This window comes from Agelaius tricolor, unplaced genomic scaffold, assembly GCF_023055355.1.
Source record: "Agelaius tricolor isolate 1412-34295 unplaced genomic scaffold, bAgeTri1.0.p SCAF_22, whole genome shotgun sequence".
Classification (NCBI taxonomy): Eukaryota; Metazoa; Chordata; class Aves; order Passeriformes; family Icteridae; genus Agelaius; species Agelaius tricolor.
This window is the reverse complement of record NW_027269282.1, coordinates 14,003,438-14,018,218: the sequence shown is the minus strand read 5'-3', so window position 1 is coordinate 14,018,218 and position 14,781 is coordinate 14,003,438. Positions and strand designations below refer to the sequence as shown.

Below are 14,781 nucleotides of genomic sequence, written 5' to 3'. Positions count from 1 at the left end.
GGCCGAGGGGAAGCCAGGCCCCTCTCCTGGAGCTGTGGGTTCATCTGCAAACCACGGGGCAGGAGGCAAACCAAGGGAGCACGGCTGAGGAGAAGGGAGGGACTCTGCCCAAACTACCACCACCAGCCTCTCCCCCTCCAAGGGAGCACAGTCACCTGCAAGTCATGATGGGATGGTCCCAGTCTCACCCAGAAAACTCAAAGGAAGAAAACAACAAAATGGACTCGGGTGGATCAACCACTTCCACCATTTCGTGGTTGCCAACCAAGTTTATTCCAAGCAAGGAGCAGACAGGAACGGAAAGCCACTCCTGGAGGTACATGCATGGCTCTGCAGCCAGAGGTTCACTCTGTGTACACACCTTTAAATATAATACCTGGGCTAGAATAATCTTTATAAAAAAGTGTGTTGCATGCACCTGGCCTCCAAATGAGCCCCAGTATTGCGTATTAGACTCACACTCAGTTCTTGAAAAACCGTAGAAATGATCTTTAAAAAACAAGGCTGACAGAAGGACATCAGCCCACGGCATGGCCAGGTCCTGGAGGGCCAGCACCACTCTGCCCCAGGGCACGGGGCTGCACTCACCCCTGAGCTGTGGCCACCGAGGGACACACGGGCTGGGGGTGGCTCTGGCTGGAAACCACGGCAGTGCCCGTCTGTTGTAAGTCCTTGGATGAGAGCGGGCAGCGGCTGCTGCTGGGAAGGAGCGTGATCCAGCCGGGATGTGCCTTCATGCCCACGCGGGCCCGCAGCCCTGGGGCCGGGCGGTGCCGCATGCACGGGGAGGGAAGGGCTTTCCTAGCAGCTAGCGAGGGAACACGCACGGAGGACCCAACGGGGAGCGCTACCTCGGGGATCACTCTATTTCTACCTACGAGGGAAGGGCTGGCGCAGCCGGCGAGCTCCGGAGCAGCCCCCGGGCCCCGTCCGGGCTGGAGCCGGCGGGACCCGCGCGGGGACGGCGTCAGGACAGAGAGGTGATGTTGGACCTGCCGCCCGGCGGGGCCATGATCTTCTGCGCCGTGCGCCGGGCAATGTGGTCATCGGCCTGGGACCCTGCGGAGAGCAGAGAGAGGGGCAGTCCCACTGCTGGAATGCCACAAGCACAAAACATTTCCTCAGGAAATACTAATACTTTCATTATATGCCATTGTGGACACTCTATGAGCATGGCACCGTTTGGAATGGCTGTATTTGCCTGAACTTAATTTTTCATTGTTTGTTTCTGGAAGATTTATAAGTGGCTTTCCTAGAAATAAATTCTGTATATAACAAAATGTGGGGACTGGTAACATTTATCAAACAATATGGGACCCATGTGATCCAACCAGCTAAAAACCATTATGGAAGTGGTTTTAGGGCAGAGCATTGGCTTTCCAAGTTCCCGACAGCTGCTTTCTGCAGCCCAAATGATGCTGAATCACTGCCTGCTCTGGCTCCTGGGAACAGAGCCCCCACCAGGCTTTGTGCATTGACATAAATACAGTGGAGCACTCCAGCGCTTTCTGTGCTGCACTCGGTGCCTTGGCTGCAGCCACAGTACACCGCTGAAGTTCCTGTGGCTGAGCCCAGCTGGCAGTGCCCCCGCCCAGGCCCTCCCCTGGCCCCACGTACCGGACAGGCTGAAGCCGGACTGGTGCAGGTTGCGCACGGGCGGCGCCGCGGCTTTGCCGGCGCAGGGTGCGACGCGCGGGGCCGCGGCCTTGACGCTGGCCGGCACCTCGTGCACCGGCCCGTCGTACATCCCCCGGGGCACGCCGTGCACCTCGGCCAGCTGCAGGGACAACAGGGTCAGCCACGGTCACCCTAGCTATCATCCCCCTCCCCGCTGTCCTCCTCAGCGGGAACTACACCCTCAGCACTCCCAATCACCCAAGAGCCTCTATACCTCATTTTCTCCTGCTGGCCCCTCGCTATAACATGATACATCTCTATGCTCGCTGAGACCAACCAGGCCCCTTTTGACCTAACAGAAGGAGAATCCAAACTAGTATGCAGATTCAATGTAGAGTATGCAGCAGGGCCTTTCACACTCTTCTTTTTAGCCGAATACGGCAACATCATACTCATGAATACGCTGACTACTATCCTGTTCTTCAACCCAAGCCTCTTCAACCCCCTCAAGAACTATTCCCTGTCGTACTAGCCACAAAAGTCCCGCTCTTATCAGCAGGATTCCTACAAATCCGCGCCTCTTACCCACGATTCCGGTATGACCAGTTGATACACCTACGATGAGAAACCTTCCTGCCGCTCACACTGGCCCTGTGCCTCTGACATAGCAGCACGCCAATCTGCTACACAGGCCTCCCTCCTCACCTGAGGCCCTACTGGAAATGTGCCTGAACACTAAGGGTCACTGTGGTAAAGTGAACATGGAGGTATAGCAGCCCTCTCATTTCCTAGCACTTAGAAAAGCAGGAATTGAACCTACACTAGAGGAATCAAAACCCTCCATACTTCCTTTATATTACTTTCTAGTAGGGTCAGCTAATTAAAGCACGTGAGTTGCATTTAGGGGATGCAGGGTAATGGCCTGCGGACTTTAGCAGAAATTAAGAGGGTTTAACTCTGAGGCAGCAGCCTCCAGCTGTGCCAGGGGAGACTCGGGCTGGGTACAGGAACATTCCTCCATGGAAAGGGCTGCCCAGCCCTGGCATAGCTGCCTGGCCCTGGCACAGGGGACCAGGGCTGCTCTGGAGTCCCCATCCCTGGAGGGATTTCAAAACCCGTGTGGATGTGGCACCTGGGGACATGGGGCAGTGGTGGCCGTGGCAGAGCTGGGAGAATGATGGTCTTCAAAGGACTTTCAACCTGGCCTTGGACGCCTCCAGGGATGGGGCATCTGCACCTTCTCTGGGTCCCATTCCCACAGTGCAGGGAGCTGGCACATCCCCATCCTGCCCTCCAGCACCCCAGACACCCTGAGGAGCACCAGAGCCAGGGCTCCTGCCTCTGCAGTTAATGTGGGTCACTGATTCCTGCTCTGCCTTTGTGTAGGATGCAGAATTACAGTGTCTGCAACAGCACACAGAAAAGGGAAGGAGGACAAAGCTCTTAAGAAGCCCTTTACATATTTGCATGTCTTTGTGTCTCTTTAAACAGCTGTGCCAGCACAGGGGAGGATTTATCTTACTATATTCCAGTACCTACGGGCCCTTACCCTACAAAGGCTGCAGAGCAGACACTGGGAATACAGCAACAGAAACTTCTCTAGCACAGGTAAGAGAGGAATTCCTGCCTCTACATCATTACAGAGAAGTCATATCTTCGCTTTGTAACATTGTGATAGGCTAATAAAACTGTCATTATTAGCTCTAAGACTAAGAATTCTTGACTGAGGAGCCAGGCAGTTACACGAAAACACACAGAAAGAAATAGCATTGATAATATTCCTGCTGCTGTTGCAGGTTTGCCAGCACAGCAGCTCCAATACACTACAGCTGAGAGATTGTGATCAAAACAAGGGATTATGGCAAATAAAACTCTCCTTACCCTGTTTCTTGCCTTTATCCTTTTATAAACGAAGTCAGGGAATGTCTTCCTAGGGATGAAGCGACCTGAGCCCTGGGTGACACACAGATTTCCATCTTCAAGGACAACTCTTCCCTGACTTATGACCAAGGTTGGGACCCCGTGGCACTCAGTGCCTTCAAATATGTTGTACTCCACATTCTGGAAAAAGCAAACCCTGATATTCAGTGCCTGCAGGATTTAAGAGGAGGCGAACAATGCCCCCCATTTTTGTGCACTGCTCCTCGTGCACCATCAGTCAGAACTAACCAACCCCCCGTATTTCAAATAACAAGATTCCAATGGGAAGCAAACTGGAAGGGAGAAAATAAACCTTAAAACCAATCATATTAAACTACAGCAATAGTTTAATACTTTTTAATAAAATATATTTATATTATTATATTCTTTATATATTATTTATGGAATATTTAAATTTTGTATTATATTAAGATTAATACCATTATATATTAAACTATAGCAATAGTTTAAAACGTATTAAACTGTAACTAATACACAATGCAGTTCAGCAATAGTTCAATACTTCAGTTCAGCACTGACATTTTTCTAGTCAACAGCAAATACACGGACTTTAAGATTTCCTTACCAGATGTCAGCTGTCTTGGAGTGCTCACTCAGTACAATCCCACCCTTTACAGCAATAAAAGGATATTTTCCTACTATTTTTAAAATCAAATGCTAGGTCCTTCATCAGTTTATCCACACAGACAACTCCTCCCGTGCTGAATAATCTGATCTAGCTAAAGCCATGCATTGCCTTCCAGATCTCTTCTGACTGTAAGACCAGCCCCAGAAAATGATTTAAAATGTATTTTACCGAGTGGTGGGTTTTTGCTGAGATGATTTTCGTAGCCTTGGGGTTCCAGAGCACCAGGTCTGCATCAGCACCCACAGCCACGCGCCCCTTCCTGGGGTAGCAGTTGAAGATCTTGGCAGCATTGGTGCTGGTCACTGCCACAAAATCATTCTCATCCATCTTCCCGGGGACCTGGGGAGCAGGAAACATTCCAGGTGGACAAGGGTTGTGGGCAGGTCCCTCCCCATGGCCGGGCATGGGCTGTCCCCTGGCAGGAGCCACTGTCCCCACCCCTGTGCCCATGTAGGTGAGGGTCTGCTCTGCCACAGGGCTGTGTTACAGGGGAGGGGGATGTGAGGATGAGCCTTGTCCCTGTGGCATAAAGGATATGAGAGACAGGTTTTATTTTCCTTGGACTCCAAAGGTTGAGGTCTCTGAAAAACAGAGATTGGTTGGCTCCAGCTCCTGCACGGGCATCTCAGGATCACTGAAGAGGGTTGAGGACAGCCCAGTGAAGAAAGACTGGAAGTGAACCCAACCAGTGCTGTTTCTTTACCATCTTCACTCATCATGTTAAGAAAAGTTCTATTTCTCTTTGAACAAAGCCCATCTAAGAGAGGTTTCAGGGTGGCTTGGCTCCCAAGCTCCTGCAGTCTGCACAGGGACATCCGCTCTGTGGGATGCAGGATCGAGCTCCCCAGGATGCTGCTGGCAGGCAGATGTGCACTGGGGTGCAGGGACACGGACTGATGCCAGCCTTGGATCACAGCCTTGCTGCCAGGCACACAGGGGTGACAGGAGCCTGCTGGGGTCACCTGGCAGCCTGAAGCATGGCCACAGTCACCTCCCACAGGAGAGGCATCCTCTCCCCATCTACCTGCCCAGCCCTCTGTGAGCACCAGGGGACAGGAGCACCCCATCACCCTCAGGAGAAAGTGCTGCAGAGATTCCCTGGTGACTGAGCAGAGCAGAGGGTGGTCCCTGCACTGCAGCCTTCAAAGACACCGTGCAGGCATTTGTGTGTGTCAGTCTGTCGTCAGCAGCTCTCTGAAGCTGCAGCAGTGTCTAGACAGTGTCACTGCTGTGCCTTGTCTGCATTAAGGAGACTGTGACAGCCGGGAGCCCAGGCTCAGCTCCCTGCAGCACCTACCACGCACTTCTCCCAGACGATGGCCATCCTCTCCTCGACGCCGTTGGTGCCCTCGGGGATCAGGGTGAAGTTGTCCTTGCCCACGGCCTTCTGCGCAGTGGTGAAGGCGCAGTGGGCACTGCCTGTGACCTGCAGGTCCCCGCTGGGGAGAGGACAGGGCAGGGCTCAGGGAGGGGGGCACTGATGGCCCCCCCAGGCTGGCAAAGCCCCCCTTGCTGGGCAGACCACGGGGCCCAGAGGCTCGTGGGCTCGGGCCCCACAGCGATGCCGGTGCTGTAAATGGCATCGGGTGGGCGCGGGCAGGATGCAGACAGGGCAGGGCAGCTGTGCCCAGGTGTGCCCAGGTGTGCCCAGGTGTGCCACAGGACCCACCTGGAGAGCAGAGTGCTGAGGTGATCGGGCGTGCTGGGGTCGGGGCTGACGGGCGGGGACGTGACCAAGGCGGCGGCTTTGGCCCAGTTTTTGCTCCAGTAGTGGGAGCCATCCGTGCCCAGGCCGGCCGTGATGGGCTCCCCGTACACCACGGCACCTGCAGAGCGAGGGGCTGTCAGGGCAGCAGGGCACACACGTGGCCCTGCCAGAACCACACACGGCAGCTCCACTCCTTCAGCACTGCCAGCACTTCAGGGCCTCGCTAACCCTTCACATTATCTCAGGTGACTGAGAGATGCTGTCTAAGCAAGTTCTGGATCTGTCTGTCCCCTCCTTACACCAGGCACACATTCCTACGAGCTGTCATGCCTTCTTTTAAACCAAACCTGTCTCTGTCTGGCAGCCACCGGGCCGGGGGAAGCGGTGACTGTGCTCCCCCTTCCACCCTGCTCCCCACGGGACTGATCCCAGCCCTTCCCACTCCACCCCCAGCCACAATTTGGAGCTTGCTCCACATCTGTTTTTCATTCAGTTCACACCAAACGATGACAAGTGGATTATTCCCTGTTTCTCAGCTGTGTCTGCCTAGATGGAAGTGTCACAGCTTCCAACACATCCAATCCTCCCAGCTCCAAGCAATTAGCTCTGGCACAGCCTGCCATGGAAACCAGCACGAGCCTCAGCGCCCTCAGTGTGGGGGAGCTCAGGAGATGAGGACTTCTCAGACCTCACAGTCAGAATGAGATTCCTGGCTGGATTCAGAGGTTCAGTGATTGCCTGTGCAGGCCAGTGTTACCTTTCCTCTTGGCCTGAGCCAGGACATCTGCAGCCCCCCTGCTCATGACCTTGGTGACATAGAGGGGGCAGTTGGCCTGCCTGGCAATGGTGATGGCACGGAACACAGCCTCTGCCTCCACCTGCGGGCACAAGAACACGACACAGGGGTCCCACGACACAGGGCTCCCATGACACAGGGGTCCCATGACACAGGGGTCCCACGACACAGGGGTCCCATGACACAGGGGTCCCATGACACAGGGGTCCCAGGACACAGGGGTCCAGGGATACAGGGCTCCCATGACACAGGGGTCCCATGACACAGGGGTCCCATGACACAGGGGTCCCAGCCCCTCTGCACGGTGGGGCTGGAGCTTGGAGTGAGGGCTGGGGCTGGAGCTTGGAGCCATGGCTGGTGGTGTTACCTCCTCAGGGCGGCTGAGGACGTGCCCCTCCGGGCCCGTAATCCCCAGCTCCAGCAGCCTCTTCTGCTCCTGGGGGAGAGGAGGAAGGAGAGAGCAGTCAGTGATGGGCACAGCCCCCTGGAGCACCATGGGACACAGCACACCCTGGCCTGAGCCACCTGAGGGCAGGTGGGACATGGGACACTCCCCGGGGACATCCCACTCCCCAGGGCCACCTCCCAGAGACCTGTCCTGAGCTGCAGAAATGCTCCTGCATGGGAGCTGCTGTGCCCCAGCAGCACCTCTGGACCCCCCCAACCCTCAGACCCACGGTTCTGGAGGAGGGGATTCACACCCAGGCTGCCCCAGTCACAGCAAAGGGAGAGGGATCCCAGCACCTGAGCCTGCTGGAGCTGCGCAGGAGCCCCTGCAGGAGGCAGGGATGGGCACAGGGATCTGTGAGGCTGTCATTGGGGTGCAGCAAGTGCCACCTCTCCCTTTGCACCTCACCAAGCAGCCCAGAGGAAAGGGAATCCGCAGTGACAGATGCTGAGATGAGCTCTGGGACGTCCCAGGTCACTCCTGTGGCATCTGAATGCAGATGTCCAGCACACAGCTCACCCTGTCCCTCTGCTGCTCTGTACCATGCAGCCTCCCAGGCAGCTGGCACTAAGGCAAGGATGTAATCCCACTCCATGGAGCATATCCCACAGCGTCCTTTAGAGGCCCCTGCTCTTAGAGCAAGCCTATTTGTCTGTATTCTTGTCACAGATCTCTTCCAAGTTTGTCCCCAGGGCTCAAGTGTCACCATGCTGGCAGCTGACAGAAACACTGCTGCAGCTATGAGCTGTCTGGCTCCAGAGCCAGCTGAGGAACAGGTCTCCAGATAAAATCCCAGGAGGTGGGAATTAGCCTTTATCCTGTTTGTTCAAATAAACCCATTTGAAGGATTGGATCTGGCTTTCAGTTCAGCCTTCCTCCCACACCAGACGGAATGCTGGCATGACCATGAGCCTAAGGAACTGCCAGTCTAACTCCACCTTGTGTATCTGACCCAAGCTGGAGCCAAAACTGGCTTTTCTAAGGTAAAAAGCAAAAATAAGGCCCATGAGCAGAGGCTGCAACACCAAGGAATTCCCAAGTGCTGATGGTGGACTTGAATACTGCCCATGTCACAGACACTACTGCAAAAGCCTCAAACCTCCTGATTTTTTCAAGTAATCCAAACTCCTAAGCACAACAGATAAGGGATAAAGCATCACTTAAGGCAGCCAGTCATCCTTTAGGAACCCCCAAAGTGCTTTTTGGGAACCCAAGCACCCACATGATCCATGAGGACACTGATGATTCCATGGAACACCCTGATGGTCCCGCACCTGCTGCTACAGAGGGTCCCGTTCCCTCCAAGGCTTTGGGGCTCCAGCTCCCAGGGCAGGGACAGGGACAGGGGCAGGGACAGGGACAGGGACAGGGACAGGGACAGGGACAGGGCAGGGGCAGGGCCAGGGAAAGAGGCAGGGACAGGGACAGGGGCAGGGCAGGGGCAGGGGCAGGGACAGGGCAGGGCAGGACAGGGGCAGGGCCAGGGCCAGGGGCAGGGACAGGACAGGACAGGGGCAGGGACAGGGACAGGGACAGGGGCAGGGACAGGGACAGGGGCAGGGACAGGGCAGGGACAGGGGCAGGGACAGGGAGAGGGACAGGCGCAGGGACAGGGGCAGGGACAGGGAGAGGGGCAGGGCAGGGACAGGAGCAGGGCAAGGACAGGGGCACAGCCACGGTACCTCCTCGATGATGTCTCCGTTCTCCGCGTGCACCTGGGCGATGGCCCCCAGGTCCCGGAGGGTGCAGAAGATCTCGTACATCTGCCGAGACACAGGGGTGCCCCCTCAGCCCTGCCCCCTCAGCCCTGCCAGCTCCCACCGGGCTCCGAGCGAGGCCCTGGCTTTCCCTGCATTCCCGTGTCCTACCTGGCCATCGGTGCACTGCAGCTTGTCCTTGTAAGCCATGAACACCAGGAAGGAGTTCACACCTGGAAAAAAGAAAATGACACGTGTGGCTTTGTCCCTTTGTCACTGCCCTGGTGTGGGCTGGGCAGGGGTGGTCGGACCAGGGGGTTGTTCTGGAGAGGGTTACACTGGAAGCAAAGCAAAGCCAAGGGCTGATGTGGGAAATGTCCCCACTGACCCCAAAGCTCAGGAGTTGTGAAAGACAATAAACCCCTACTTTATGGTGCACTTGAATCAAAAAAAAGAAACACCTTTTTGGAGTTAGGTACCCTCTGTGACTGCACACTCAGCTGCCTCACTCCCAGGCTGATTTCCCTCCAGTGGTGGCTTCAGTCTATGGCTTATTCTCAAATTTGGGACAAGGCATGGAGGGACAGGAGCCAGGGAATGGCTCCCACTGCCAGAGGGCAGGGCTGGATGGGATATTGGGAATCAGGAATTATTCCCTGGCAGGGTGGGCAGCCCTGGCACAGGTGCCCAGAGCAGCTGGGGCTGCTCCTGGATCCCTGGCAGTGCCCAAGGCCAGGCTGGACACTGGGGCTGGGAGCACCTGGGACAGTGGGAGGTGTCCCTGCCATGGCAGGGAATGGGATCAGGTCCTTTCCAATCCAAACCATTCCATGGTTCTATGAATTGCTGCTGTATTTTGTATGGATAGAGGCAATAAGCAATACCAAACCATGATCAAATTACAGCTGTATTTCATATGTGTTCCAAGGAACAGCTCCATTACCTCAGCCACTCTGCATTTTAATAGGAAATTCACCACGAATTTCTACGGTAATTGGCCAATTAAACCCTTGCTTGCAAGACTACAAATTACACTGAAGACATTTAGCTCTGCATTAGCATATCTGAAGGAAAGTGTAGTTCCAAACACGGCAATAGGTATTAATGAATGCATGAATCCCTGCTGCGTGGTCTACTTTCCTGCTTTCCAGCCAGCCATGTGCCAGGGACACCTCGGGATGCACAGGAGTTACAGGCACAACAGAACCACTATGGAATGCTTAAAGCTGAGTTTCCTTTTCTACGCCCTGTCCCAGAGGTTTATCTTTAAATGTTTTTTTTCTGTACACCTGACAGCCCACATCAGGGTGTCCAGCCCAACTCCTTCAGCTTCCAAAATCCCTTTCCATGACCGGGGTGAGGGCACAGACCCGGATGTTATGGCAGGAACTTGGTGCCCGTGTCCCTGTCCACAGCTCTCTCCTGGCTGGCCAAGGACAGGGAGGTGCCAGCTGCACGGGCAGGAGCGCGGCCGCCCGCGCGTGTCCCTGCAGTGCCGGGTGCCGGGGGACAGCAGGGCTGCCACGGCCGCCCCGGGACCCTGCAGCGACCTAACCCGAACCCCGACCCCGCAGGGTCCCCCTGCCCTTACCCTTGTCCTTGACCAGGGCCTCCAGCTCCTCCCTGAGGCTCTCGTGCCAGCGCGGGATGTCCATGCTCAGGCCATAGTCGCAGCAGGCCTGGCTGTCGGCCTGGTCGCGCCACTGCTCGTAGGCGGCCAGGAGGCTGCTCCCCGCGTCCGGGCACACGTGGTCAACTGTGGGGACACGGGGGTCAGGGACAGCGACAGGGATAGGGACAGGGTCAGGGACATGCTGGGCACTGTGCCCCGGCCACACGGCTGCTGCTGCTGCTGTGGGGACACGTGGGTCAGGGACAGGGACAGGGACAGGGACAGGGTCAGGGACACACCAGGCACCGCGCCCCGGCCACATGGCTGCTGCTGCTGATGTGGGGACACGTGGGTCAGGGACAGCGACAGGGACAGGGACAGGGTCAGGGACACACTGGGCACCGTGCCCCCGCCACAGCTGCTGCTGCTGCTGCAGGGACGGGCACGGCAGTGCCAGCTCACTCTCAGCGCTGCTGAGGGACAGGGGGACAGAGCTCCAGGGCTAAGTGATACACGTGCAACAGGCAAACCCCAGGGATGGCCTTGGCATGTTTCTCAGCCAGCACAGCACAGAGGATTCTGCCCTGGGGCAGTTGCCATGGGCAGCACCCGTTGCCCATCACTTCCCTCAGCTCTGCTTCTGCTGGAGAGCTGTGCCAGGACTGGTGAGACTGGTCCTGCAGTCACACACTGCAGTGGTTCTTGGGAATGGAACAGGAACAGAACAGAGAGCAAAATTACTTTACATTAAGACAGAAATGGAGCCTGTGCTTAAAGCTGGGAAACTCAAAAATGCCCCACACTTGCAGAGCTGTTAAAAACATATTAAAAGGTGTTTAAAGTGTTCTTCTGTCTTGCTCTCTAATGAGGTGAGTCAGGAGCAGACAGATATTTTTAATATCCACGTGCAGCAAGGGAAAGAGGTTCTGCACAGTACACAGCACCTTCAATTAGCTCTGTGGTGTTTGGATCTGTCCAGCAGCAACAGACATTTCTGTGCTATGAATGTAAACAAACATCCCCGCAGCAGCGACCCCAGGCCTGGTGTGTCTGCTGGAAAGCAGCAGCCCCTTACTGATCATGGTGGTGCCTCCTGCCAGCGCTGCCCTGGTGCCCTGCAAGAAGCCGTCGGCGGAGCTCATGCCCCTGGCGGGCGCCTGCAGCCGCGTGTGCACATCGATGCCGCCCGGAATCACCAGCTGCCCGTGGGCATCGATGGTCCTGGTGCCGCCGGGAACGATCAGGTGCTCCCCGATCTGCCTGCAAAGGAAATCAACATCTCCTCTTAGCTGGCAACAGCTTTGAAGTGAGGATGCCAAAACAGCCTCTGTTGCTCCTCCCCTGGCTGCCAGCGCTCTGCAAGTCTCCCCAGCTGCAGCTACACCAGTGTAGCTCTTTCCTGACACTACTCTAAAATGCTGCCTTTATTTTTCTAAAGAAAAAATTATGGGAAGGAACCTTGTTCAAATCCCAAGGCACTGTATCATTCTAAGAAATTACATTAGCAAATATAAATTTTTAACTTACTTTATTAAGCCATCCTCCACATAAATGTCTGCGTAAAATGACTGATCATCGTTGACAATTTTTCCTCCTTTGATTAGAATGTGGTCACCCTAATGGGAAAAAAATCCACAGTTTTTTAAAGTTTTTTTTGTTTGGATTCCACCTTACTCATTCCAAGCTTCAAGTAAATCTAGGTTTAGTATTTTCCCTGCAATCACTCCAGTTCAGTGACTATCTAGACTATTCTACAACCACATTTTCAAGGGGAACCATATGAAATTGTCATTTGGAGGAGCCCAGCTCTCTGAAGGGTGGCAGGAGCCAGGGGTGCATTGCTGAGCCCTGGGCACCCCCAGCTCCGAGGGCTGAGCCAGCCGTGTTCCTGCCTCAGCTCCGGCTACAGGCTTCCAGTGCATCTCATTAACCTGGTAATTTATTGCCATTCATCCGTTTTCACAGTCTCGGCTGAGGCAGATAAAGCCTCGAGGACTTGCCTCACTTCAAAGCCAGACACTGGCACAGTTTTCAGATTTGCAGAATCTTCACCCAGAATCTCTAAATAGAAAATTTAGGAAGCAGCAGCACTGATGTCTATGAGGAGCTGCAGCCTAATTTCAGAGGATTCCTTTCCTGCTGTCTGGTGTTGCTTGAAAAATTATTTCGAGTGCTGAAATGGGCAACACAAAGAGCACGGCCTGGGCACAGAACCAGCCGAGGGACGCCTGAGCACGTGGCAGCACAGCCTGGAGATGCTGCACCCCAAAGAGCCGGGTCCGGAGAAAAACTGCCTAGAAACATTTTGGGGCTTGTTTAAAGGAGCATCACTGGCATATAAAGTGAAAACTAAAGAACTGCATTTCTTTTCTTTTTAACAGTCAAGGATTTACTGTCTTTATTGTTTCCCCTTGTCCCATAACATCAATCAAAAGAAGCCTCAGTGTTGCTGCCCCATGGGAGAGCCTGACGGCCCCTCCCCTTGGGAGGCCCATCTTCACCCCATCCTTACCCCATGCCCATCCTTACCCCGTCCTCACCCTCATCCTGACCCCATCCCCATCCTCACTCTGTACTCACCCTCATCCTGACCCCATCCCCATCCTTACCCCTTCCTCACCCTCATCCTGACCCCATCCCCATCCTCACTCTGTACTCACTCTCATCCTGACCCCATGCCCATCCTCACTCTGTCCTCATCCTCATCCTGACCCCATGCCCACCCCGGTGGCAGCGCCCCACGCCCAGGATCCGCTCCCGCATCCCAGTAACGGGGCTGGTCCCTGGCTCCCGCACCCACCGGGCTCTTCCCAAGGGAGTTCTGCCACGAGCCAGCAAGAGGAGAAAAAGCAAAACACAAGGCATCGCAATCGAGGGATTTGTGCCGGCTGCTGCCGGGAAGCGCCGGGAGGAGGGAATCCCCTCCCACGCAGCGCGGCCGGCGCCGGGGGAGCCGCGGGGGGACCCCGGGCTGACGGGGGAGGCAGAGCTGGGGATGCTCTCACGCTGCCGAGCCCATCCCGCGATGAGAGCGTGCCCGGGGCACATCTCCGGCTCCGGCGGCGCAGGGGGCCGGGGCACGGCGGGGCAGCCCCGCTGCGGAGCCCGCCCGCCTTTGTCCCCCCGGGGCGGCCCCGGGACAAAGCGCCGGGACCGCCGGGCTCCGGCCGGGCCGCGCAACAAAGGAGCGGAGCGGAGCGGAGCGGGCGGGCTGCGAGGGGCGGACAGGGCAGGGGCTCGGCCCCGCGGCACCGGCCCCGCCGGCACCGGCCCCGCCGGCAACGGCCCCGCCGGCAACGGCCCCGCCGGGCGCTCACCCCGGGGCGGGCAGGCGCCCCCCGGCTGTGCGAGACCGCCCGCCCCGCTCCATCTCCGCCGGCCGGAGCGACCCCCGGCCCGGCCCGGCCCGGCTCGCAGCCCCGCGGCCCCGCAGCCCTCGCCCCGCGGGGACGGAGCCCTCACCGTGCCGCGGCTCCCGCTCCTCCTGCCCGGCTGCGACATCGCCGCCGCCTCCGCCGCGTGTGTGCGGGGCTGCCGCGCGTGCCCGCGCCCGCCGCCGCGCGCCCCCGCCTGCGTGCGCGCCCCCGCCCGCCCCGCCGCGCGCCCGGCCGCCGACAGAGCCGGTCCGGCGGGGCCGAGCGGGGCCGAGCGGGGCCGAGCGGGGCCGAGAGGGGCCGGCAGCGGCGGGGCGCTCACAGCCGTGCCCCCCGGGGAAAGGCGGCCGCTCGGCGCTCCCGCACCGCGCCCTGCTCAAACCCGCGCCGCGGGGACGGGCCCAGCGCCCGCTCCCGGAGGCAGCTCCGCGGCACCGGACGGGACGGGGCGGGACGGGACAGGACGGGGAGGAACGGGACAGCCGGACGGGTCCCCGCTCGCCCTCCCGCCGCGGTCTCGGCAAGGCCGGCTGGCCCAGGCACCCCGGCCCCTGTCCCGGCGCAGTCCCGTTACCTGCCCGCAGCCGTCGGGCAGCGCAGCCGGAGCTCTCGGGGGCAGCGCGGCCGCGGCGGGGCCGGGGTCGGGGCCGGGGCCGGGGCCGGGGTCGGGGCCGGGGCCAGGGTCGGGGCTCGGTCCCGCGTCGGGGCTCGGTCCCGGCTGGGTGTCGCGGCGGTGCCCCCCGACGGGTGTTGCTGTTCCGGAGGCAGCGAGCGAGGCGAAGTTCAGCGTCTTGTTGTCGAAGGCGTCCTCCACGCTGCAGAACATCCCGCCGCGCTTCTGCCGCGGCCGCGGGCTGCCCGCGCCCAGCCCCGCAAAGCAGGCGGGCAGAGCCTCCTCCTGCCGCCCCGCCATGGGCCCCGCACCGCCGCTCCCGCAGCCGCTCCCGCAGCCGCTCGCCC

At 57.9% G+C, this 14,781-nt stretch overlaps 1 protein-coding gene across 2 annotated transcripts; it reads right to left on the bottom strand.

The window, feature by feature from the left end:
• Window positions 1-219: 219 nt before the first annotated feature.
• Window positions 220-14,749, bottom strand: DPYSL4 (dihydropyrimidinase like 4). 2 transcript variants are annotated; one of them, XM_071446229.1, is made up of 14 exons: window positions 14,396-14,749; window positions 11,975-12,063; window positions 11,523-11,707; window positions 10,427-10,591; window positions 9,007-9,068; window positions 8,821-8,901; window positions 7,058-7,126; window positions 6,652-6,772; window positions 5,856-6,012; window positions 5,484-5,625; window positions 4,355-4,525; window positions 3,499-3,678; window positions 1,618-1,777; window positions 220-1,059 (listed from the first exon to the last, which is right to left on the bottom strand). In XM_071446229.1, exons 1-14 carry the CDS (start codon window positions 14,732-14,734, stop codon window positions 968-970), a joined length of 2,013 nt encoding a protein of 670 aa, XP_071302330.1. In that variant the 5' UTR covers window positions 14,735-14,749; the 3' UTR covers window positions 220-967. The 2 variants fall into 2 exon arrangements, with proteins under 2 accessions (XP_071302330.1, XP_071302331.1); XM_071446230.1 differs by lacking the exon at window positions 14,396-14,749 and adding an exon at window positions 13,910-14,010.
• Window positions 14,750-14,781: the final 32 nt, after the last annotated feature.

Excerpts from the sequence above, each read along its gene's own strand:
- DPYSL4 (XM_071446229.1), bottom strand. The coding sequence starts at position 14,734 with ATGGCGGGGCGGCAGGAGGAGGCTCTGCCCGCCTGCTTTGCGGGGCTG. Across the intron at positions 6,773-7,057 it reads TCCTCAGCCGCCCTGAGGAG|GTGGAGGCAGAGGCTGTGTT; the intron begins GTAACACCACCA and ends TTGTGCCCGCAG. Across the intron at positions 3,679-4,354 it reads CAGCAAAAACCCACCACTCG|AATGTGGAGTACAACATATT; the intron begins GTAAAATACATT and ends TGCTTTTTCCAG.